The sequence below is a fragment of the Gopherus flavomarginatus genome, chromosome 9 (assembly GCF_025201925.1).
Source record: "Gopherus flavomarginatus isolate rGopFla2 chromosome 9, rGopFla2.mat.asm, whole genome shotgun sequence".
NCBI lineage: Eukaryota > Metazoa > Chordata > Testudines > Testudinidae > Gopherus > Gopherus flavomarginatus.
The window spans coordinates 2,979,837-3,003,540 of record NC_066625.1 but is presented as its reverse complement, the minus strand read 5'-3'; the positions used below and the strand labels follow the sequence as shown (position 1 = coordinate 3,003,540).

The 23,704-nt window shown below is 42.7% G+C and overlaps 1 protein-coding gene across 1 annotated transcript; it reads left to right on the top strand.

Moving 5' to 3' along the window:
* The first annotated feature begins 204 nt into the window (after positions 1-204).
* Positions 205-23,704, top strand: LCMT1 (leucine carboxyl methyltransferase 1). The gene is made up of 11 exons (XM_050968615.1): positions 205-397; positions 2,272-2,363; positions 2,939-3,060; positions 4,550-4,626; positions 6,043-6,104; positions 14,140-14,242; positions 16,116-16,236; positions 17,288-17,389; positions 17,869-17,960; positions 20,715-20,812; positions 22,865-23,704. The coding sequence occupies exons 1-11, from the start codon at positions 300-302 to the stop codon at positions 22,885-22,887; spliced, it is 990 nt and encodes a 329-aa protein (XP_050824572.1). The 5' UTR covers positions 205-299; the 3' UTR covers positions 22,888-23,704.

Sequence of the window (23,704 nt, the reverse complement as noted above, 5' to 3'; positions counted from 1 at the left end):
AATGCTTGTGAGCAGCTAGGACTACAACTCCCAGAAGCCCCTGCGGCGCGCTGACCTTTAATGGGCGGCGCTTGTTAGCTTTCCCACGTTCCTGTTGGATCGATTTGAGTTGGCAGTACAACTGGCCAACAGCAGCTCCTTTCGTCACGCGGCTGATCGCCTCTGGCCAATGGGAGGCGGGGAGGCCCAGTGGGCGGGGGCTCGTTGGTAGGGGCGGAAGTCGGGGTGGAGGTTTGCGAGCTGCTTCGCAGTTCCCAGCCCCATGCCCCTGTCTGGGCCTCCCCCCCGCTGACCCCTCCATGGCGGCCGCCGTCCGGGGCACCGTGTGCTTTGCCGGCTCCGAGGAGGCGGACGAGGCGGTGAGGGGCACCTGCGAGGACGCGTCCATCTGTAAACGGTACCGCGGGCCGGAGCTAAGGGGTCGGCAGGGGGCGGGGGAGGGGGAGAAGCTGGCTGGGGAGACCCCTCCCCCACGCACGGGGTAGCTCGCCGGGCAGGGAATGCAGCGAGGCCGCCCCCGGCCTTGGCTGCATGTGAAACGTGCGCGCACGGTGCTGGGAGAGCTGCCAGAGGCGTTCAGCCCTGCAGCCTCCAGAAGCCTGCCTGGGCAGTGGGACGTCTGGGCTGCAGCAGAGACTGTTGGGCCCTGCGGTAACAGGGGTATGGAGTAAGGGTACGGGTGACCTGGGGGCTTAGGAGGGCTTCAGCCCCCCCCCATATAAATATGAATTTAATAAATGAGGAAAGAGAGAGTAGGTGGCAAAAGAAGAAAAGGAAAGGAAAGGAAATTCACCAGGATCTATTTGGGAAAGAAAAGATGACGAGGAGGAGTGAGTCCAAAAGGCTTAGGGACGTTTTTTGTTTCTGCTGGTTCGTTTTCTCGGCCTTGTGGCTGAGGGGTGAAAACATTATCTAAAGTTACATTATAAACCAGTGGTTTTCAACCTCTTTTCATTTGTGGACCCCTACAAAACTTCTTCCACTGAAGGTGTGTACCCAGGGATGGCTCCAGGCACCAGCACGCCAAGCGCATGCCTGGGGTGGCAAGCGACAGGGGGTGCTCTGCCGGTCCCTGCGAGGGGGCAGGCAGGTTGCCTTCAGCGGCATAGCTGCGGCGGGTCCACTGGTCCCCTGGCTTTGGTGGACCTCCCGCAGGCGTGCTGCCGAATCCGTGGGACCAGGGACCTCCCGCAGGCAAGCCGCTGAAGGCAGCCTGCCTGCTGTGCTTGGGGCAGCAAAATACCTAGATCCCCCCCTGTGTGTACCCCTTTGGAAATTTTAGACATAGTCTGCAGACCCCTCACAGGTTGAAAACCACAGTTCTAAACAATTAAATCGCTGATTGACAGGACTTAGTTAAATATAGCACCCTGAAGGGATGGGCCAGGCAGGGTGGCACACTTCTTTTTAATTTTACTTAGTACATTTATTCCTTTGCTAAGTTTTGGACAGAAGTTTAAGAACAGGGCTTGAAAAAATGTCCTGACTTTGTAGACGTTATATATAAAGCCATATGGTGAAGAGAATGTGAGTCATACTTGCAATGGAAGTCTGACACAGTTTAGTAATGTTTGGTGTCTCTGGACAGTCTTTTCAAGTGACTTATAAATATTTTACTATAGTCTAATGTTTCAGTACCTCTAGTTTTGCCCGCATTTATGTCATTATGGTCAGTGTTGTGGAGACAACATGCTGGCGGTTAGTTCTGAGAGTTAATGTGAAGAGATTCAGGGGCGGTATTTTTATTAGTGTTAAGGTAGCGCTTGGAGGCTCCAGTTTGGTATAAGTGCATACAAGCCGCATACCCATGAGAGATTAGGTTGATGTGTGGAATTAAAATCCAGGTGATGTGCAGTCCTTGGAATTTAACACAGACAGTGTAGCTGTGCTATCTATTGGGCCTCATGGAAGAAATCTTTGCACTGAAGTTCTTCAAATTATTTCTCAGGTGGTACCTGAACTTTGCTTTTCCCCTCTGTGAAGTTCTTCAAATGCATAGGGAGAAATACATTTAAAATGTTACAATAGTAACAGCTGTCTTTCTCTAGTTAGAATTACTTTATGTAATCTGTGTGTGTTTGAACGGTCTCAGGTGTTCAGTGGCATTTTAAGTCTTTCACCTAAGCATACCTCTTTGGAAGACTGTCCCAAGACAGCTTTTGGCTTGTCTGTGTTGGTAAAGTCTTCATCAGTAAACCCTGATGGCTCTATTTGCTAATCCTCCTCTTCTTTTTTTTTTTTTTTTCCTTCCCCACCCCACGCTCTTATCAGATTTGCTGTAAGTATCGGCTACTGGAAGGATCCTTACATCCAATATTTTGTGAGACAAGCAAAAGAAAGGAAAGCACCTGAAATTAATAGAGGCAAGTTAGCATGTGAACTTAAACAAAGACATGCAAACATACTCTGAACATGTGGAGTTCTTGAACAACAGCAGATAGAGTTTCTATATACTGGTTATCATAGAATATATGTGGGAATGATGTAATCGGTTGATCTGAGTTCGCCCCAGTGTAGTGATTGCCCACTGGACCCTCACTCTTGGAACATTACAATACTAAAGGCAGAATGTGACAGAATATTAGATAGTAAACTGTGTTTTTATGTGTGTCCCACTTAACATGTAGTGTACTACACAAAGCAACCAAAGACCAGGGATGTGACCCATGACCTCAAAGCACAAGGCAGTAATACTCTCCATGTGAGAATAATAAAAGCAGCTATATAGTTTGTACATCTCCCAGAATTAATCTGCAAAGATGACTCAGTTTGAACTCTTTTTAAACTGAAATTTCCAGTTCCTCAGGTGTGGAGCTCAGTTAGTAATCTTAATTTAATTTAAACAAACAAACATAAAAACATAAAATATACATATCCAATAGGGGAGCATCTAATGGTTATAGTTGTCTGGGTTTTTTTAACACATTTTCTTCTGCAGGATACTACGCTCGTGTCCATGGAGTCAGTCAGCTACTTAAGGCTTTTTTAAAGAAGACAGAATGCAACTGTCAAATCATAAATCTTGGTGCTGGTTTGGATACCATGTTCTGGAGATTAAAGGTGATGATCACTCAGAATCACGACACGAGCAAAAGGAAGGGTTTTACACATATCTGAAACTTGCTCCTATTTTCTCATAAGAAACAAATAAATTATTGACCAGTCAATCCAGTGTCATGTAGGAGTGCATGGCACAAAGGTGACCTCTAGTGGCTGTTTGGAAACGTCCTAGTTCTCTATTCCTTGTAGCTATAGTGTCATCTATAATACTTCCATCCTTGCTTGTATTTAAGGGTCTAAATCCAGAATCAAGAGCAAGCAAGTGCAACATGGTACTTGGCACCGTCTCTGTATGTCCTAAATACTACTGTGAATTATTCTTTGAAAGATTCTAAATGACAAATTTTATGGTAAGATCTATATAAAAGCAAACTCTAGTCCTTCCTCTTTTTTTTGAGGTGAGGGAATTTAGCATCAGTGTAAATGGATTTCTGGAAGACTGCCTGAAAAAATTAAATTTATTTAGCAGGACCGTAAACATTGTGTTATAGTCATCCAAATAAATTAGATTAAAAGAAAAAAAAATAAGCGCTGAGGCCTTTGCCCTGCCTGCACTCATGCTAAAACCATGTTGAAACACTGTTACCAAGGTTTAACAAAACTAAGAGTGGTGTCTTTAATTATATCCTTGTGCTACACCCCCTTCTGTTCCTCATGGTCAGCAGGTATAGTATAGAAAAAGAGACCCAGTTAAAAAATAATTGTCTGTGTTCTCTTTGGTAGTTAACACAACTCTTTGTTAATATAGCATTCAGAAGATTGCAAGATTGACAGCCGTGGAGCTAGCAGTACATATCTATCCCCAAAAGAACAACCATGTAGGGAGTGGGACAGGTCAAACTTTCCCATGCTATCCTGGTTTTGTGCCTAAACTTGGGTCTGGTGGGACTCCCCACTTCGTGCTGACGGGAGTATTGAGCTCTAATTCTCTTTGAGATTGCCAGCATGAGTGCAAGCTGCTCACAAACCTGTCCTCTAGAACGTGGACTAAAACTAACCCTTTGGATGGGTTTTTGAGAGATGCAGCAGGTTGGCTACATAGCAGGTGCATATTTGTGAGCAGTTGACTAATACAAGCTTGTGTGCATCCCTGTGCAATGTTTCTCTTTCCTTCCTTGGAGGCATACACTGAGTGATGAGTGAACACCACAGGTGAAGTTTTCTGTTGCTGCAACTGGCTGTTGTATGCTATGTCCTGACAGTATATTGCAATTCAGTTTCCAGTATGTTGGTTGCCAAACCGTACCGTGTGTCCAGTTTACTTGAATAGCTTAAACAGTTGTTTCTTTGCTATTGGATGGTATATTGTTTCTTAATTTTTAGTTCATTTATTTTAAAAAAAAAAGAGCATTAAAGTATGAAGAACTGAAAACTCTACTATAACATGAAACAAAACTGTTCAGGGGAAAACTAAACCAAGTCCCCTGTTCTCTGTGTGAAGCATGAATATCTCCTAAGGTTGGACTCTTGCTCTAATTTTTTTTTTCAGGATGAAAATCTTCTCCCTAAAAAATATTTTGAAGTGGATTTTCCAATGATAGTAGCAAGGAAAATATATAACATCAAGTAAGTATGTGTGTTGCTTAATGTTTGGCTATACAGAGCTGAACATAATTCTTAAAAAAAAAAAAAAAAAAAAAAAGTAATACAGCAGAACCTCACTTATCACAAACCACATGTACTCACTGCCATATATATTTGCTTCTCAGCAAAGCTTTAGTATAGTAAGTAAGGATTGAAATCTATATGAAGGGGCCATTATTAGCTAAGAATTGGACACATTATCGGCTTAAAAACTACACATCTCTCTGAACTTTTCTGGCTCACAATCATTACAAGTAACATCTGGCAGAGATTAGAGATGAATTTTTTCGATTTTTTTTTTTGTTTACTTTTTGTTTTTAGTCAGTGTCACTGTCTCCTTGTTAAAGAGCCACATGAACAACAGAGCAGGGACAGGAAAATATGACTGCAAGGTATTTTTCTACTTTTAAACTCTACGAAATTAATAGGAAGATTCATCGTCAGTGTGGTGCCTGAAACAAATTGAAATTCACTGTTTGTTAAACTGATTAGATTTCCAGTTGTGTCCCTTTTAAAAAAAAAAAGGGGGGAGGGTTGTAAAAATATAACTGAAGAATGTAAAATAGTCTTCTATCCCCACCTCTTTTTGTATGTAGTCTATTTAAACTGTACACTGTGTAAGATCGGGCTCTGTCTCGTTATTAAGCCATGGTTTTCAAATGGGGTACATGAGAAAAATCCTATAACAGTGGAAAATGCATTTTATTTAGGTATATTATGACAATATGATTAGATTTCCATCTCAGATGAGGGTATATGGTAGACTACATTATTTGGAAAGTGGTATGCAGCCTAAAAAGTTTGAAAACAACTGTTACAGAGGATAGCATAGTTTGAGTGTCCTAAAAATAAGAGATACTGTGGTGAGATCTCATACTGCCAAGTCTTAGTTATATATACAGATTATACTATTACAAACTAATGAGGGTTCTATGGTATATAGAAACTTCTGAGCAAAGCAGGTTTTACTTCTGACTGCAGAATAGAAGAGGGTTGTCTCTAGTAATGCTAAGCTCTGCGTTCCCCCACCCCCCACTAAAATCTTAGAAGGAGATGGAAAATCCTCAGACTTCTGTGCTGAGACCAGCTGCCATGGGGGAGTGATTTTGATTTAGAAAGAGCAGCTATGAAGTGCATAGGGAATTTAGAGAGTATACGTGACATGAAAGACATGTTCCAAGGCTTAAGAGTGCCTAGAGCTCAGTACATTCTTTTTCTTAGTGGACCTCATAGTTTCTTGTTCACCTTTTAGTTATAGAACCAATCTTTAGTAAATACGTCTAACGGTAAATGTAACTGTAGATGTGTCTGTTACCACTAGAGGGCAGAGATGCTTTTGTGTAATGAAAAATGACATCATGTAAACCAGTTAACTGCTTACTGACATTTCCCCCACAGATCAAAACCTCCCCTGTCAAAACCAATTATCGAATCCCATTCTGAGGAGTCTTTTCTAATAGGTGAGTCATTTTAATTCAATCAGTAATCCACGGTCTTTTTTTTAATCTCTAATCTCTTCACTTCAGTATGTGGGCAGGGTTTTAATGTTTTAAGCATTGTGTGAAGAGAGGAGTGAGAGAAAGGAGGCTCTTCATGTTAAAAATGTCTTCTCTCCAAGGGGCCTTGGCATTCTCTTGCAGTATTTTTGTTTTACATTGTAATTATTTACTGATTATGCTTCTGATTCTTGGGAAGGGAAGAATATAACAGATCACACGTACACTAGCTTGTATAAAAAAAAATCTTCCGGATGTTATCCCTGCCTCTCTTATTTTGTCTCATTAATTGCACAAGTCCTTTATCCGTATCTACCATTTGAACTGTCCAGTGAAGTTCATCTGCATAGTCCATTCTTGGATGGTAGGGCCCCTCAGTGTGTTTTTTTGCAGCTTACATGCAAAGCCTGACTTTTGAAGTTCCGTTCCCAAGGGACCAGTTCCCACCCCCGCCAAAAAAACTCCCTTCTGTAGCTAGTAGCACGAGTGCCAAAACAACTGTTTGTAGGTATAGGTAACTTGCTTTTAAATGATGGGCTGTATTACCTGTCTATCAAAAAAGCATACTCTGATGATGTGCTTTGTGATGAAAATAATCCTGTTGACTTTGTTAATAAGACCTATTCTCAGTAAGTGCTTGTACGATGAAAAGGAGAGCATGTACTAAGAGCAGCAAGGTCTGCTGCCAGCTCCAAAAGCAGATATAAGGTGGGCTGTATCCCAGAGATCCCTGGAGCTTTAATTCAAGAGGATGTTAATAAATTAGAGCAGGTTCAGAGAAGAGCCAGGAGAGTAAGTAAAAGATTTGGAAAACCTACCTTACAGTGATGAGCTCCTTAAGATAAACCATTTATACTTAACAAAGAGAAGGTTAAGGGATGAATTTAATCAGTCTGTAAGCATCAAATTTCAGTTCATGGTGTAGATAAAGGGCTCTTCAATCTAGCAAAGAAAAGCGTAACAAGATTCAATGGTGGGAAGGTGAAGCAAGACAAATTCAGATTGGATATAAAATGCCAGTGAGGATAATTTTACCAGTGAGGATAATTAACCATTGGAATGATTTATCAAGGGTTGTGATGGATTCTCCATCACTGGGAATTTTTAAATCAGGATTGGATGCTTTTTCTGAAAGATCTGCTCTAGTTCAAATAGGACTTTCTTGAATTAATCCCTATGTCCAGTGTTAGACTGGATGATCACAGTGGTCCCTTCTGCTTTTATAATCTTTTAATCTGAATTTGAGTTAATAAACTTGAAATGAAGTGATTTGGAATAGGTAATGTTTGCTGATATGCTCAAATTAATTTATCCTTAACTATCCAACGTTTTACATGTCATTTGAATGGCAGGTTGTTCAGTTGTGAATTCTGTTCTTGAGAGGTGAAAACCTAGTGCCATTTATCAGTGAAGGTAACAAGCTGCCTCTTGTTCTCACTAGGAGATGATTGATGTGGTGAAATGAAAATATCCAAATTATTGGTTCTTTTTAAACCAAGTCCAAAAATGACTACTGTGATACAGACAATCTTTTTCTTGGGTCAGAAATCCGCCCCAATTAGAGTGCAACAAGATGAAACGTTGCATGAGAAGTCAGTCGGAAAAATCTGTTATATGATATCGATCTATAGTTCTTATCATGGTATCAAAGCGTTTTAGCTATGCTCTAGTAAAATTAATTGTATGCATGAAGTAACAAACAGCATATTGTAATCAAGATCTGTTAGATAACATTACTGTATGACTGTAACATCATTTCTCTGTGATTGCCAGACAATGGCAGTTAGTTTGTATCTGCTGTATGTGCTGATTCTTCATTTATTTTTCCAAAGCAATTAAAATTCAACCTCTTTTTTTTTTTTTTTTTTTTTTTTTATGTTGGATTGTAAGCTCTTTGGAGTATGGATTGCTTTTCTCTTATGTTGGTACAGCCCTAGAAAGTTGGGCACCCTGATTCTAATTGGTGGCTATCATAATATAAATCAGGGGTAGGCAACCTTTGGCATGGGTGCCAAAGGCGGCATGTGAGCTGATTTTCAGTGGCACTCACACTGCCCAGGTCCTCGCCACCAGTCCAAGGGGCTCTGCATTTTAATTTAATTTTAAATGAAGCTTCTTAAACATTTTAAGAAACTTATTTACTTTACATACAACAATAGTTTAATTATACATAATAGACTTATAGAAAGAGACCTTCTAAAAACGTTAAAATGTATTCCTGGCACGTGAAACCTTAAATTAGAGTGAATAAATGAAAATTCAGCGCACCACTTCTGAAAGGTTGCCGACCCCTGATATAAGTATTAGGCCATTGAGAAACTCTCTTATGGAGTCCTGATTTTAATTAGCACTTGCTGAAATGCCCAACCTCTGGGAATGCAGACTGTCCCAGGGATCCTAATCCAGGAGAAGTGCTGGATGTCAGTATCACAGAAGTTAAACTGATGGAACGATACCCTCCAGGGATTTTGGACTCTTACTGTGGTCTTCACTTTAACTTTGCTGGTATTGACATCCAGCGTTTCTCCTGGATAACTTTCTTCCGCTTAGGTCAACTCCATGCTGTTGCCCCTTGTACGTAAATCTCTCCTATGATGTTGGCTTCTGCATCTGCTACTTCAGTTGATGAAAAATATCCTCTGACCTGTCGCCTCTTTCCATTCCACAAGCATTAAATGTTTCTAGTTCTTTCTTGGGACACATGCCAACAGATGAATTTTCTTGATTCCAGGACAGCATGTTTCTTCCTTGTCCTTCATGGAAGGAAATGACAGCAGGGGTTGCAGTCTGAGAATAGATGTCTGAGGGAAGAGCTCCATAGCTTTCTGAATTGTACAGCTATTTGGAGCCACTGTGTTGACACTTGGATGTTTGTTCACTTGAATGCATTGAAACCCACTTTCAGGGGAAGGATACACATTGCAAAGGTATAAATTATGTAATACAAACTACTCTGAAGCTTTGCTATGGTTAGATATGTGTATCTTACCCAGATTGCATGGAACTGAAACACAACTGTTACAGTTGTTACAAAATTGAACAAATAGAGGCACAAATCAATAAATGTCCTTTCTAAAGAAAATGGGAGTGGGAGAAAATGGGGGAAATAGCACATAAGCTATTGTGGTCCACTAACAGACCAGGAAGGGTCAAGGCCCAAAGTTAGTTGCATATTTCTACCAGTGAAAAGACTGAAGTTTAAATAAACCCCTCAATCTTGCAGACGGGGACTTCTTCGCTTTAAGGCCCAACTGCTTCATCTCTGGGGCCAGGTCCACACTACAGCGTTAAATCGATTTAAACAGCGTTAAATCGATTTAACGCTGTACCCGTCCACACTACAAGGCGCTTAAAATCGATTTTAAGGGGTCTTAAAATCGATTTCTGTACTCCAGCTAAACGAAAGGAGTAACCCTAAAATCGATATTACTAAATCGATTTAGGGTTAGTGTGGACGGAAATCGAAGTTATTGGTCCCATTCTTTTACTGAGCTACCCAGAGTGCACCGCTCCGGAAATCGATGGTAGCCTGGGACCATGGACGCACACCACCAAAGTAATGTGCCCTAGTGTGGAGGCGTAAAATCGATTTTATAAAATCTGTTTTATAAAATCGATTTTATTAATTTCGATTTTACTCTGTAGTGTGGACGTGGCCCTAGTTACATACAGCTGACTCTTTCATTTGTTTTGGTTGCCAACGTATGATACTAAAAGAGCCACGTGCTTAGTTGTCTGTCCCAAGCTTTCCAATAATGGTATGTGGCAGGACTATTGAAACATGATCCACAGAAAATAAATGCCTCTTCCAAAGAAATATTTCAGTTTTTGGAGGGGAAGAGTGCATGCTTTTCCCTACTTCTCAAGCGGGGCCTGAAACAGGAAGCCTTATTCCTTCAATTTCTCTATCACCTTTTGTTCTTGCCCACCTCTCCGCTGTGTGCCGTGGAGGAGATTCGTTCAGGGTTGCAGGTCCCTGGCCCAGCATCTGCGGAGAAAGCTCTCAAGCAACACTCCTTGGCTGGTGAAGGAACCTGTTTGTCAAACTTCTGGGGGAACTGTGAGCTCTTCTTCCCAAGGGGAAGGTTATTGTGATGTGAGACCTTTGGAGGAGCAAGCCAGATAGTGAAAGCAGAAGCAGTGGAAGTTCCTTGCACTAAAGAGAGCTGGAATCATCTTCACCTGACTAAACTTTCTGTTCATAAGTCTCAGGACTCAGACCAGTCAAGACTGCAGTACGAAGATGCTGTTAGCTTCTTCTTTTTGTGCTGCACTATAGGTTGCTGGTGTGTTATGCTAAAATGTGTTCATAGTTATTCTGCTTCAGTAGTATGAACTGTAAATCTGGAGCTCTCTAAATGGGATGTTAAGTAATATAATAACGTTGCCATGTGGTGGCAAAGTGCAATGCCAGTTTGTGATATTGTCCACAGCTATTTATAGCCTGACTTTGACTTTTGGCCTGAGAGCTCAGAGCAATATACACAATATAGCCCCCTTGCCTTGCCTTGCCTTGGGTAAGTTTCCAGTGTATAATTACAGAAGGATGTTAGTCTGTTCATTTAAAAAGGTTTAAGCTTGGTTTTTATCATATACCTTCACTATTAGTTTTACTAAAACCTGACTAATTCTTCCTAAATTTTACATGACACATCTCTTCCAAAGTTAGAATTTTTGTAGAGATCTTGGGGAAAATTCTACCAGGAATTTCAGAGAGGTGGTGGTTCAAAAACTTTTGCTCACTTTTCAGAGACTTTTCCTCATGCTCGTTTGTCTACTCGTGCTTTTCAGAACAGATTCACTTACTCTTATACTTTATTTCTCCAGGATTCCTTAACAAGTAGAAGTGCCACTTACAAGTTTTGTGGGTGTGCATGTAAGAATTATTGCGATATTTAAAGGTGCTATTACTTGAAAATGTCACATTAGTGATATGACAAATGCTCTAGTTTGCATACCGTATATACATGCACTTATGCCGTAGTTCGCACTAAGGGAGCTCAGCTGTCTTTGCTTGTAGATTATAGACACCTAGGCAGGCAGTATTAAAAGCCAGATACCATGCCCATCACAACATCCTCTCAAGCCTTGCGTTTTTTATTACAGCCAAGAACAAACTTAATTTACTAATGTATTCACCCACGAAAGCTCATGCTCCAGTACGTTTGTTAGTCTATAAGGTGCCACAGAAGTCTTTGCCGCTAATGTATTCAAGTTGATTAAGTGTGAACAGAAGTTGTATTTAACTTAGTTGCTAATTGGATGATGATGTATTTTGCTCTATCCTTTGTGGATAGGACAGTTTAACTCACTGTTCCTTCTCCTGCTTTTTGCTAGGCCATCTGGAATTCTGCTTGCGTCACCTGGCCCTTGAATACCACTTTTGTGGGCCTGGTATAATAACTGAAATGAATGGGTGAGGGAAATAGAGCTGCTATTACAGAGTAAATGGGCATAAAAAGTTGACTCAAAATGGTCAATCATTTACTCCGCCCAACTTTATCTTCTCTCCTGTAACTCTGAGTGAACTTTCTGTGTTTGTAGCTTTGTTCAGAAACGTTGGAGATAGAGCTGTTTTATTTTGCTGGTGACAGTCTGGAGTGCTGGTTGCTTGAGCTAGGCAGGTTTATGTCAGTTGCAGTGTTTGAAGTACTTCCTGTGTTTAATAAATGGCTTCTCAATTACTACTTACTCTGAAATGGAAAACCCTGTTCTTCCTGTCTCTTCATTCACTTGGCTTCACTCTCTTTACCTAGCTTTTGACACCTGGTCTTGCATTAACATTCAGTAATGATGTTTGTCTGCAGTGGTGTTAGGAACCATGCCAAAGCGAGCGATAGCTATTGCAAGTGTATATAGATTGAATGCTGCAAGGCTATTTGAATCTCACTTGGGGTTTTTCCATTGTGTACTTATTTTACTGCTAGTGCTCGGAGGAGGAAATGAACGTGTCATTTTGGCCTACCGGTTTTACAGTATAATCAGTTTTGAGTTCAAAGGGCATAAATCAGTTGCTTGGGCAATCTATCTTTATGCCCGAAGCCCTTGAAAACTGCCTGGGGGCAAAAGGGCCGATGTCATATTTTGAAGGGTCTCATCAAACCATGTTTTCAGTTTAAATGTAAACTCCTTCATATGGAGACTAGACTGAGGGTCTAAGTTGGTTGGCTACTCTGGCCATGGGATTCGTTTTGCTATCAGTCACGAACAGTAATGCTACTGCTGGCTTCCTTATACTGTCAGTCTAATGCCAGCATAAAGGAACATCTGGGTGTATCTTCACTTTCAGACTACCAGGGCTTTTATCTCTTTGTATTGCTCAAAAGCAGTTTCCTGAGAGCTCAGCTATCCTTGTATCTTTATGAAGCATCTCTGCCCCTACAGAATACCTACTCCTTTCAGTCACTTAATCTTTGAACACTAAATTAATATAGTCATTAACATCACTGGATAAAATGGTTGAAGCTGGGAATGGGCGACGGGATGGATCACTTCCCGGTTACCTGTTCTGTTCATTCCCTGTGAGGCCACTGTCAGAAGACAGGATACTGGGCTAGATCAGGGGTCTCAAACTCAAATGACCACTAGGGCCATAGTTCATTGGCCCAAGGGCTGCATCACTGACACCCTCCCCACCGCTCGCTGCCCCTGGCCATGCCCCACTCCACCCCTTCCATGAGGCCCCGCCTCTTCCCACCCCTTCCCTGAAGTCCCCACCCCAACTCTGCCCCCTCCCTGCCCCCAGAGGATGTATGAGAGGTGTAGCGGGGGCTCAGGGCAGGGGGCTCAAGGTGCAGAAGGGGAGTGGGATGCAGCAGGGGGCTCAGGGCAGGGGGTTGGGGTGTGGGGTTGCAGCATGGGGCTCAGGGCAGGGAGTTGGGGTACAGAAGGGGTGTGGGATGCAGCAGGGGGCTCAGGGCAGGGGGTTGGGGTGTGGGATGCAGCAGGGGCTCAGGGCAGGGGGTTGGGGTTCAAGGGGTTCAGGGAAGGGAGTTGGTGTGCAGCAGGGGGTTGAGGTTCAGGCAGGGGGCTCAGGGCAGGGGGTTGGAGGGTGGGGTGCAGGAGGGCTTTGGGCTCCGGGGTGGCAGCGGTGCACACCGGGGCCAGGGCAGGCTGTCAGCCCTGGCCCCACCCTGCTCCGCTTCGGGAAGTAGCTGGAATCATGTCCCTGCGGCCCCTGGCCTGGCCAGTGGGAGCTGTGGGGGGAGCAGTGTCTGGAAGCCAGGGCAACACACGAATGGAGCCCTCCGCCTCTCCCCTGCTCCCCCCTCTGCTGCAGGGACGTGGTTCCAGCTGCTTCAGGGAGTGGCGCAGGGGCTCGTGGGGCTCCTGTGGCTGTACTTTGCTCACCCCTGGCCTGGAGGTAGCCCCTCGCCGGCTGCGTGTTTGAGACCGCTGGGCTAGATGGACCTTTGGTCTGACCCAGTGTGGCTGTTCTTAGGTCCTAACACCAGAAACATTCAGAATTCCTGTCTTCTGTCTGCCATCCAGTAATGTGCTAATCCTTATTACATCATAATGGTTGTTACCCTGCTAACTTATGTGGAATTAAAATTTAATTATTCATTAGTAAATCAGAGTATATGGGGAAATGTTAGGAGGTCTTACAAATAAATCAGGCCTTTAGGCAAAGCTTTATTTTTCCTTGGGGGACAGCGTGCTATCCTTATCTTTTGTTTCCCTTCTCTTCTCCTCCCCCCTGAACCAGTGGCAACAATCAGGGTCATCTACCTGCATTAGTGGCAATAGAAGCAAGAGACTCAGATTGCTGAACATCTGATAGTAATGCATTGCAATCTGTAAATATCAATATCCTGCATATACAGTATTCAGTTACTAGAGAGAGCTTTTAAGACTCTGCTGTTTATTTCTTTTTAATATACAACAGGTCAAACTTTGGATCTGAAGTTGCTCGTGTCTTCCTTTGTTAAAAATAGTCCAGTAATTGCAACATCTCTTTTGTTTATCAAGAACTTAACCACTAATCTTAAAATTGCAGATGCTCACAGCCTGGATTCCAGCCGATATTCTATACTTGCAGCAGATCTTCGAGACTCATCAGAGCTGGAGGAAAAACTAAAGAAATTTAACATGGATACACAGTAAGATAATCTGTTTCAAAGGCTTGTGGAAATGTACTGGTGAAAGTAAAATCTGTTTGGGGAGTACAGTAACTGCCTCCAGTTTTTATTATGCCATTTCCATGGTTACCTTGTTCTGAATCCTTTGAGCAGAAGGAATTGTGCAGATATTGTGTAGCTTCACCGAGCAGGCTGCTACTGCAGTCAGTGCCTGCATATTTCCAAGTCCTAATCAGGATAGTTCCTTGTCTTCAGCCCATTCTACAAGATTCACACTCTTCCTACATGACAACATCAAACCTCTTAGAGGAAAATCCGCTACAACTATTATGCCTGCTCTGTAAGTATGTGTAGTTTGTTTATAATACCTGGGATTATAAATATCGCTTGATTAAAATAAGAACACTGACACATTGCCCAAATTTTGCCGTTCTGAATTGCCTTTTTTAGAAGCTGGATTCATTGCATTTCAATTGACGTTTTGTTAATGATTAGTGACTAAATCACTATATACTTCTAGATCTGTGCACTGTTGGAGGGCACTGTCCAAGAGATTCTGGTACCCAACTACAGTACTTTTATAGAATAAAGCCTTTAACATACACGGAATTACTCTTCCGAGTTTTTACTCCTGCAGCTTGTTTTCTATGCCTCTTTGTAATGTCAATCTATTTCCTAAGACTTTTATTTTTTTTCCTGAGATGGGGAATGGGAGAATCTGTCAAGAACTCTATCCTGGAGGTAGAATCTGGGATTTTGTTGCTCATAAACTATGCTCTTAAGTTTCCATACATAAGCCCAGAGCGCTTTGATGGATGCCGTTTCCAAAGTGATAGATGCCTTTTCCGAATCTGAGAGAGAGAAACAGCATCACTAGCAGGGAAAAGGCAGGTGGCATAGTCAGGATGTATTAGGCTTTCATTTAGTTTTTTGCACTTTCATCTGAAAAGCACTGTCCCTGCTTATCTAACAATTCCTTGTGAAATTCCTTTTGTTTCTAGTGATAACGGTATCACAAAGCAAACTTCTTACTTGTAGGCAAAATTACTCATGTAGAAATTTGCATTTCTCAGTGTGGATGGAGGGGGAAAGAGAAGCAAAAGCTGAATCAAAGCTAGCAAATCGTGATCTAGTACTATCAAGGCCTTTTTTGCTGGTACTTGTCTGTATGTGGCTGTCCTTAAAATGCTCCCCTCTTAAATATTAGGTGCAGAGAGATACTTTTGCTGTGTGACAGGAGTAGAGCAGGGAGCATGTGCTCCTCAGAAAAAGACTTCAAGATCCATTGAAATCCACATCGCCACAGAATATACACAGCCTCCAGCTCCTCCTATGGCAAAGGAGAATTAAGCTTCAGGATGTGATAGTGAAAGTGAAGTATCCGTATTGCCTTTGCTGATCAAGACAAAATTGCAGGATGAAGAGGGGTCAAGCTCTTGCCAATACCTGGTTTGCTACTGGGAAATGGACAGGCCAGGGTAAAGAACAGAACCTAATAGTCATGAACAGGTTCTGGGGGCTCGTGACACCTCCCTTTCATTATGGCTAGATGGGAAAGGGGCCTTGTTCCTCTTTTTCTGTTGTAATGTGGGGTCATGGTATAGAAAAGATATGGAAACCAGTGGAATAGAAAAGTTTACAATTCCTGTACAAGTAACCTTGCATTCCTAGAATCACCTGGAAAGGCTGGAGACTCAATCCTAGCCTTTGCATGGTAAAATGATTCAGTCCTCAATGAATATCTGTTTAATTGGGATGTGGAGTGTCCCTAACTGGTTCACATGTGCATGTGAAAGTACTTGTCTGTTGCTCACCATTCTTGAATGATATATAGTAGAAACAGTTTGATCTTTTCTTTCTCTCCTTCTCCCCCCCCCCTTTTTTTTTATTAAAGATTGCCTACACTCCTGATAGCAGAGTGTGTGCTGGTTTATATGACCCCTGAGCAGTCCGCAAGTCTTCTAAAGTGGGCAGCGAACACTTTTCAGGCAGCTATGATTATAAACTATGAGCAGGTAAAAGGAAAAAGATGTAGCTTTTTACAGCTGCATTATTTGCATAGAACTCTCTGAGAGCAGTGGGAATGTTGCGTGTAAAATGATAGATTGCAGCTTTGTAGACTTTTCTAATCAGAACTCTGCAAATTCAGGATTTAGCTGGCTTTTGGGTTAGAATTCTAGAAATGGTAGGGCTGGAAGGGATCTCAAGGTCTGTCTCCTCCATCCCCCTGCATGAGGCAGGAGTATGTGTACCTAGACGATCCGTGATAGGTGTTGGTCTAACTTGTTCTTAAATACCTCCAATGCAGGGGCGGCTATGGGACTGACCTCAGGTGTTGCGTAACAAATAGCCACAAATGCATGTTCTGGTGAATAGCTGATTTGTGTCATTTTGTACCAAAATAGTTTCTCTGAAATGAAACAACTGAGACTTTTTTTTTTTAAATCTGGATTAATCAGATTTTAGAAAGAAACTAAGATCATGGGTTGCAAATGGCACAACTCAATGAAATGGCACTGAGTGATGTTATATAAGTTTATTACATTTTATAGTCATCACTCCTTTGGCACCATTGATAATGAAGCAAACATTGCATCAGCCTTCCCTGAGCCTTTCTGTGTGAAAAGCCGCCTTTTGGGACCTGGTAATGAACCTTCCACCTTGTAAGTTATTGATCTGAATCTATTCTAAACCAAGTTGGGAGCAACCAGAAGTCATGGCTCTGTTAGTTTTAATTGGTCTGTGAACAGCACTGACAGACCTCCAGTCCAGTTGTTAATGCTCAGTTACCCACAGAAGGAAAACCACCATCCCCACCTACATAAAACTGGTCCCCTTGATGGCAGTCATGATTGAGGGGCCAAGGATTTGACATGGCCATGGACATGCTGAGTGAGAGCTGAGGCATGCTGGCAGGAAAACACGTGAAAAGCTTGCACTGCATGTGCTGTGAAACTTCTGGGGCTAATTGGAGGGTTTTGACTCATCTGAGTAACCAGTTTCCACTGTAGCTAAATCCCCTTTCAAAGGGAGAAATGACACTTTTTGTCTCCTCTTCTTTCCAAGGTGAACATGGCTGATAGGTTTGGGCAGATCATGATTGAGAATTTGCAGAGAAGACAGTGCAGCCTGGCTGGAGTGGAAGCCTGCAAATCCTTAGAATCTCAGGTGAGTGCACCCCCACAGAGCAGTGAGTCTTGTTGATAGTAAACAGTCTAATGGCAAGCTTCAGCTTCTCCAGATATAGCAGTTAAAAAACCCAGACCAATGAATAGCCACTGTATGTGCCCTAACTTGCCTCTGCCAATACAAATACTTTCTATTCCCTCTCATCATCATCATTAGGAATTACTCCTCTGTATTTCATAGACATCATTCATCTCCTGTATCCAGCGAGTGAAAAAGTAACTGTTTTTTGAGAAAAGCAAAAATCTTACCCTCGATTTATGGCTTATTAGGAATCTTAATTTCCAGTCATCAGAAGCGATTTTTTCATCAGATGCTTGCAATGTCAGAGAGTGAGTAGGTCTCCTGTCTTAATGCAAATAGCCCTCCTAGCAAATGCTAAGGAAAAGACTGGGCACTTGCCTTTCCTTCACTTTCCTTCTCAAGTTCCCTGAACACTTCACTTCCCATTCATTTTACAGAGGGAGCGGTTACTGTTAAATGGCTGGGAAACTGCAAATGCCATTGATATGATGAAAGTCTACAGCTGCTTGCCACAGGCTGATGTCAGAAGGTACTGCTAACTGCTTGCTTGTAGGCAGAACTCAGCTTTAAATGTATCCACAATAGCTCATCTCAATCACTTGTTTGGTATCTGTAATACATAGCACTGCATTCCTGAGATCTCCTTGTATCTCTTGAGTCAAGCGAGGTTTATCTAAGGGTTTGTCTGCACTTAGAGTTTTTGCCTGTATTTCACCAGTGATAGGGAATCAGTGAAAGTAAAGGACTGGTTTATGTACTCGCTCAATTCCTCAGGCTTTACACTACCAGCACTTCTATCGATGATGAGAGCAGCGCTGTAGGGCAGCTATTCCACAGTTCAGCTCTCTCGATAGGTCTTGTGGGAAGGGGGGCGTGAGTGGAAAGCATTCGGGGTCCCTTCTCAGTGCCCCGTGCTGCCCTGCTTCATGTCTCAGGAGCTCCATTACTTCCTTGTTTCACCTGAGGCGTTTTTTTTAAAACCTCCTGCTGTCTGGCTGCTTTCCCCGACACATCTACAAATAAAAGGAAAGGGAGCTTCAAACTTATAGGGGGAAGGGCGGATGTCCTATGCAGTCAGAGCAGCAGAGATGCTGGCCAGAATGGTCACTTTTGGAACTGTGGAATATCCTTTGGAGGCCAAAAGAAGTTTATACTGGTAGAATGTGTCTTCATTTTCACAGCAGTGCAAAAAGAACAGCGGGTAAGAGCTATATGCCTCTCATGAAAGTGGTTTTCTTTTTGCCGTGAAACTTCTGAGTTTGACTGCAAAAAGTTTTATTAACAGGTTTATCCACTCTCGTGGTTTGAGTGCAAAAAAGGGTATGTCTACACTTACCATTTAAATTGCAAAAAGTCCCTAAGACTTACTTGCAAGTGGGACTTCCATGGTATTGTCGAGAGCAGTATGAATGATCTAAGAGTTTACCCTCCTCCCCTCTCCCTCAGCGTGATGACATGGGGCACTGCTGCTACAGTCGGTGCTGTCTTTGGGGGAGATGTAAAATAGCTCTGAGCACAGGGACCTGTAGGAATGCTAAGTACAGGAATTGGCATTCCTTGTAAGGGCCTAAGCCGCTGCAGTGATGGGGGAGCTAGAAGTATGCAGGGCTAGCTTGTGACTCATGCTACATGCTCACACCAGGGAGTCAGAACTCCCCTTACCCAGATCTTTGATTCTGAGCTGTCGAGTAAGCAAGGGTTTGTGTCTGCTTCCTTCCTCTCTGGAGCAAGTGGGTGGGGAATGGTCAGCCTCTGTTCCTCTCCCACTACTGGCTGGGTAAGGTAGCTGAGCCAGGGCAGGGTAAAGACTGCTGCTATAAGCCCACAATGCATTGCTGCACCTCATGAGTAACAAGCAGGAGAGGACTTGCAGTGTGGAGAGGAGTGTCTGGGTCACAATGGGTTGATGGAGCTTATGCACTTTGCCTTGCTCAGGGCCAGGTCTAAGGGCAGAGTCTAGCCCACAGAGCATAAACATCTGCCATGCCCCAACCCAGCGGTGCCATTTCCCTGCTGAGTGGCAAAGTGATCTATTTTATACATTTGCTTTTATAAAGTAGATTTTCATCTGCACTTTCCTTCCCCAAGTGAGCCAATGCCATACACTGCCATTGGATTATTCATGAAATAAGCTTTCTGGGCATGTGGCCATCTCCACAATCAGAGAGATCAGTTTACGTCCCTAATGTGAGAGAGAACGAGACAGATAAGTTTTGAAATAAGTAACTTGCTCGATGTTTAATCAGAATTGCAGGCCATTTAGACGTCAGTCGTCAGCTGCAGTTTGAGCTGGCCAACCAGATTATTTTGATCAAAATAAACATTCACATATGGAGATTTCCCAAACTATGAGATTATAAATCATATGCGGTCCAAGTCAAGGTGACCAGGTTGGGTTTTCTCAATCTGTTACTGAAGTATAAAACATTTCTTCCTTACTTTCTAACGTGATAAAAAACATTGACTGTTCAGTTCCTTTTGTCTGTCCCAGTTGCCAGTGAAAAAGCTACCCCAGTTCTCTGACCTTCAGTGAGGAGAATAATGCCTTTTATTTCTATAGCATCTTTTATTCTGAATGATTTTTCAGTGTTTACTGACATGGTGTGTGCACTGTGGTAATGTAAATAATTATACATATCTCATCCATAAGATTTGGGAGTGTGGCCAGTCACTTGCTGACACAGGAAGGTGGTTATTGGGAGCCATGATGGCATTCAGAAAAACTCTGCTGCAAAGCAATGAACCTTCCCCTTTTTCTGGACAATGGCAATGAGTAAATATTGTGGCTTTGACGGGGGTATAGTCTAAAACGAATCCTTCATCAGGATATAGGTTCCTTTCATCAGCCTATAGTATTAAATATCCACAAACCTGATGTCACGTGTACTTTAGCAAAAGAGATGAATAAAGAATATGTATTGTGATATAAAGGTGCATGATTTAGCATTGGTACACTGAATCCCAGCAGTTATAAGGGAGGGGAGAGGGCAGGGGTGGTATATAGAAAATCACACTTAGGTATGCACATTGGTAGTTATTGCTCAACTTACTTGGGACCTTAAGAAACTTTCCCTTTAAACAGTGAAATCAGGCATCCCTGGCTGCTGTACGTTCTATCCTGAGCAAAGGCTCAGAGCACTCGCATTTCCCCTTTTGTACATATTCATACACCAAAAAGAAAACTTTTACTTCAGAAACTGCTCACTTCTGTGGAATAAAGAGACGTGTTACAAAGTGCACAAGGAAGATTCAGTTTTAAATCATCGTTTCTATTTCCCTGCAGAATAGAAGGACTCGAATTCCTCGATGAAAAGGAGCTCCTTGAACAACTCATGCAGCATTACTGCATCTGCTGGGCTACGAAAGATAGCTGTAATATGGGTAATGTTTCTTTAAGTTTTAGGATGTCTGTTTAAAGCTTGGCAAGGCTGCCTGCATACATCAGATCTATCACTGGAGTCTCCAGCATCAGGACCTGGGGGCAGCTTCTCTACCTTTGTATGGCAGTGGGCATCTACCTGGTGGTGACTAGACAAGTGCTTCTTGCTCCACACCCTCCAAGGGTTTGTACAGACACCCTCAGGAAATCCATCCAAATAGATCAGGGTTCGGGTTTTTAAATTAAGAGACCTTAAATAACTTGTATGGCAATTGCCAGCTTGTGATGGGTGTCAGAGCTAATAAAGTGGGTTCCAAAGTCCTGCACACTTAGAGTGCTGTATAAATTAATAAACAGTCTGGTTTCATAGTGACTTGACAGCACTGAAATGCTCTCTCTCTTCGTTAGCTTAGTCTTTTTTGACATAGTTTATCAGAAAATGCCAATATATTGAAACCAACACTTATTGCAGGAATGTATCAAAAAGAGAGAGGGAGCCCAATCCACCCTGAATAGCCCAGTGACTAGGGCACTTGCCTGGAAAGTAGGAAACCTGGGTTCATGTCAGGCCTGTTGGCTAGTCTGGGGTGGGTGGGTGTCTCCTCAGTTTTTTACAAAAAAATTCCAAAGGTCTTTAGTCTGTCTTGATGCGGAATGGGAAACATTGTCAAAAACTCATATCATTGCAGAAAGGGAAAATGGTTTTCTGACTAGTTCTAGTTAGAACTACTCTACTGCAGAATTTCATAGTCTGCTTGATAGTTTGAATATTCCCAAAAAGCTTCTCCAGCTGAGTAACCCACGAAAAAATGGCAGGGAATCAGTTGTTCCCAATTGTCCATTAGGTGCAACAGAGGAAGATTCTAAAGTAATCTTCCTTCATGCTCTTCATTAGCTCTTAGTGGGAGAAAACTCTTCCAAAGGGGTTCCCATATATCCTAGCCAGACTGAGTGCGGAATAGTTTGTCTGGCTGCTGAACCTGGATCTAAAGCTCTCCTTTGCTGCAGAGCCTGTAACCTTTGTGTGTAAGGTGCAGGAATGGTGGTTCCCCATTGATGGTGATAGGGAGATGAGAAGTGATGACCATGTAGAACTATATCTTGAGGAGCTCAGCACAAGACGTTCACCTCTCTCCAGTAATATTGGCTAGTGTTATCTCTCTGCTGTGCCTCACTCTGATTAGAAAACACTTAGAGTAATAGGCTGCCCTTCATTCACAGGGCTTCTTGCTATCAGCAGGAGCTGTATGTGCAGGGACTGAATGGTACGGCGTATCCAAGAAGCTGCAGAGAGACAAGACTTATTTGCTATCTCCATTGGCTAATCCTGATCTAAATGTACTGGTTCTTTGTCCTGCCTGACTGTAAGGCCTCGAGCAGTGAGACCTCCACTCTTTCCTTTGTGGAGTAGTTCCACAGACTGATCGCTCCCATGGTCAGAAAGTGGCCTGTTTCTTACGCTGAACCTGTACTTACCCATTCTTGCCCTGAGTCCTTACCTCTCAGCTCCATGCTTGTTCTACCCTAGGTAAATCCTCACTTTCCTTCAAATTGCTTTAAACTCTTCAAATATTTGCAGACTGGCCATGTGGCTCTCTCTTAGCCGGGCTACTGGATTCTTTTACTCTTTCCTAACAAATCAGTCCCTCTAATCCTATAAATTGGTTCCGTGGCTTTTTCCTGGGCTTCTTCCTGTTTGTTAATAGAGTGGCGGCTATGCTAGAAACTATATGGAGAGGGATTAGAATCTTTCTGCTTTGTTCCATTGCTGCCTGCTATCACCCATGCTGTGTCTTGCTTTTCATGTCATATAGCCCTTAAAATGCAGTACTGGAGGGAATAAAAGAACGTGGGAATTCATTTCAACATACTATTTAAATCACTGATGTTTAATTTCTCTTAGGTTGCAATATTGACCATTTACCTTGCCCCCTATGCTCCTTAAATCCTAGACACTTGTTATAAACATCCCTTTCCACTCAATAGCTGTTCTAATGGTAGTGGAGTGTTTTTGGCATAGGAATATATTCTCCTTTCACTTTCTTTTCAAATAGGTCTTTCAAACATCACATTTTAAAGTATTTGATTCAAAGGAGCCGGGGGCACAGAAGCCAAAGCTGCCACCTACTGCTGGAGGGGAAGCTCACACAAACAGTGGGACTGTGCATGTGAGGACTCCAGGCTGCTCATCTTCATACCAGCGCCAGTGAAAAGGAAGTGACCAGTGCAGTGTTGCTGATGCTGACCCTTTCTTGTTGGCTTGTAATTGTTTTCATAAATCTCTACTGCCTTTGTGAGCAATCGTTCCGTTATGAGACTTTTCTCCCTTTTTCAGGGACTTGGTTTGAGACTGTTTTGAATGTCAAGAACTCCTGTTTAAAACACCCACTCCCTTTGTTTAAACGGGAGAGCACTGTGTCCTTGGTCATTTTACTTCTCCTGTGTGTCTCTCCGGATGTACGTGAAATGCGTTTGTGAAGGGAAGATGTGTATGCTGTGCTGTGGGCTGCAGTAGTGGATGTTATGTTGTGGTGTTCACAGCTGATCATAGATAGTATTTTTCTTCTATTCAGGTTTATTTATTTTTGTGAAAAGGTATCCTCTGGGCCTTCTCCAGGTTCAGGCTGTAGCTAGGTGGCTGCCATTTTACTCAATTTCTCACTGACTCTTGCTCAGCCGTGTTCAGGAAAACTGGCTGGATTCAGCAGGACTTTGAAAGTGGAAAGGTCTTGCTTTGAGGTCCAGCAGTGATGGCAAAGGTGAGAAATGGAGTCGAAGACGCAGAGCTCCAGCTGTGTCTCCACACTAGACTCCCACCCTCCAAAAAAAAGCTACCTGAAATTGAGTCTTGCAACTTGCCTTCAAGAATGGTAATAAATGTCTATTAATTATAA

Bases quoted from the DNA above. Each gene is read 5' to 3' on its own strand.
- LCMT1 (XM_050968615.1), top strand. From the start codon at position 300: ATGGCGGCCGCCGTCCGGGGCACCGTGTGCTTTGCCGGCTCCGAGGAG. The intron at 2,364-2,938 runs GCAAGTTAGCAT...TTTCTTCTGCAG, and splicing joins AGCACCTGAAATTAATAGAG to GATACTACGCTCGTGTCCAT. The intron at 3,061-4,549 runs GTGATGATCACT...TTTTTTTTTCAG, and splicing joins CCATGTTCTGGAGATTAAAG to GATGAAAATCTTCTCCCTAA.